At 38.1% G+C, this 1,930-nt stretch overlaps 1 protein-coding gene across 7 annotated transcripts in view; it reads right to left on the reverse strand.

Annotated features, from left to right (window-relative positions):
* Eya3 (EYA transcriptional coactivator and phosphatase 3) overlaps positions 1-1,930 on the reverse strand; it is a 104,857-nt gene that overhangs the window by 4,858 nt on the left and 98,069 nt on the right. For all 7 annotated transcript variants that reach the window (XR_002818407.1, XM_004642878.2, XM_023702974.1 and 4 more), the window contains one exon: positions 1,091-1,191. Coding sequence is in view for 6 of the 7 variants with exons in the window: in XM_004642878.2 (XP_004642935.1) it covers positions 1,091-1,191 (101 nt within the window). In the remaining variant the exon portion in view is untranslated. The remainder of the gene's footprint in view (positions 1-1,090; positions 1,192-1,930) is intronic.

A 1,930-nucleotide genomic window follows, 5' to 3' on the forward strand; every position in this document is an offset into this window, starting at 1 on the left:
TGAGATGAATATACACTTTCCAGATGAAGAAATATAAATGACAGATAAATATGAAAAGATACCCAACATCATTGGTCAGGCAATTTAAAATAACAGTGAGATTCCATCTCACCCCAGAAAGAATGGCTATCATCAAGAAGTCAACCAATAAGAAATGCTGGAGGGGATGTGGGAAAAAGGAACCCATTTCCACTGCTGGTGGGAGAAAACTGGTACAACCAATATAGGAATCAGTGTGGAAAGTCCTCAAAAAACTAGGATTAGAGGTCCCATTCAACCCAGCTATTCCCCTCTGGGTATTTTTCCAGAAGAACTGAAAACATCACACTACGGCAATATATGTGCACCCATGTTTACAGCAGCTCAATTTATCATAGTTAACTCTCGGAAACAACCCAAACGCCCATCAACTGAGGAATGGATAAAAAAGATTTTTATACAATGGAGTATTACCCAGCTATAAAGAAAGACAAACTCTAGGCTTTTATAGGTAAATGGATGTAACTAGAGACCATACTCATAAGTGAAATAAATCAGACCTGCATGTGTAAACACTGTATTGTCTTTGTAGTATAAGAACCTGAAAAAGTAAATAAAATCTGAAAGGTAAAATAGATACTGTGAAGGGGAAAGAAATTGTTTAAAGGGAAGGAACAACTGGGATGAGGGAAAGGAGAAAAGGAGGGAAAAAATACATGTATGTTCACAGGATAGCTTGGCTAATTGTATTGCTGATTTCTGTTGGTCTATTGAAAGGAATAGTTTATGCTTAAATTTTTTTCTTAATTTTTAAGAAAAAATTTATTAATTAAAAAAAATTTGGATCAATTTTGCATGCCTTTGTCTGATAACCTAACAACTGATTTGAAGACAATATATAACAACACTGTTGAATTTCTATTATTTTGTTTAGTGAAATTCTGTATTGTTTCTAATTTTTACTATTTTTTATTGTCTTTAAAAAAAAAAGGGAGTTGGGATGTAAAGGAAACATTACAAGCGCACACCAGGTTGCCAATATCCTTGTACTTTCACCATTTTCTAATTGCTTGATGCGTACTACCTAGGCTACTTTCTCTACCATTGTTACCTGCTTTGCTGCAATTTCTTCATCTCGCCCATCTCCAATCACTACATATGTGACTTTCTTTCCAAACCTTGACACAATTCTCTCAAAGCAGCTCTCTTTACCTGATAAGAAAAATAATTTTTCTGTTAGGATATTCTTCTCCCATTTTTTCCCCCAGTAATACTGAAGAAAAGGACTGCTGCTAGGTTTACCATCTATACTCAGACAAGTGGCAGCCTATGTAGTTGCTTGGTGTGGAGTTAGGGGTGGTGACCAGAGAATCAAGTGAGTATGAAATTGTGCCATTATGACAGCAACCTGTTAAAACTTTCACGTTGAGGAGGAAGTCCTTATTAAGAAATAACCTGGCATAAGGTTATTTCTTAAAGTGGGAGGCAATGGGACTATACTGCATGAGAGCTGTGAACATTACTTCCTTCTACAGTACTGCCACCTGCTGGAAATTGATTGTAACACATACAAAGACTAAGGAATAGCAAATCCAAGACCCGAGCACTTTCACAGATGGGGTGGACCTCAAATTATGAGCATTCTTGGATGCAAAGAAATCGTAGAAGTAGCTCACATGTCCAGCACACAGTCACAGTTGTGCTGCTGTGTGCGACAGTATACAGTAGGACAGTACTCAGTCAGAGTCCAGGATGTCTGGCAGCAAGAGGAAAAGCAGTCCTGGTGTGGAGGACTGGTAGGAAGTGCAAAGCAATGGTCATGGAGATGAAAGCGAAAACCAATCAGACTGGATGGGGCAAAAGGGCTTTAGATGTCACTCTATCATCTCCCCTCCCTCCTCCAGTTTGTCTGTCTGCCTGTCTCTCCTCTCTCTTTTTTGTTTTTTTTTTT

This window comes from Octodon degus, unplaced genomic scaffold (assembly GCF_000260255.1).
Source record: "Octodon degus isolate 3935 unplaced genomic scaffold, OctDeg1.0 scaffold00163, whole genome shotgun sequence".
NCBI lineage: Eukaryota > Metazoa > Chordata > Mammalia > Rodentia > Octodontidae > Octodon > Octodon degus.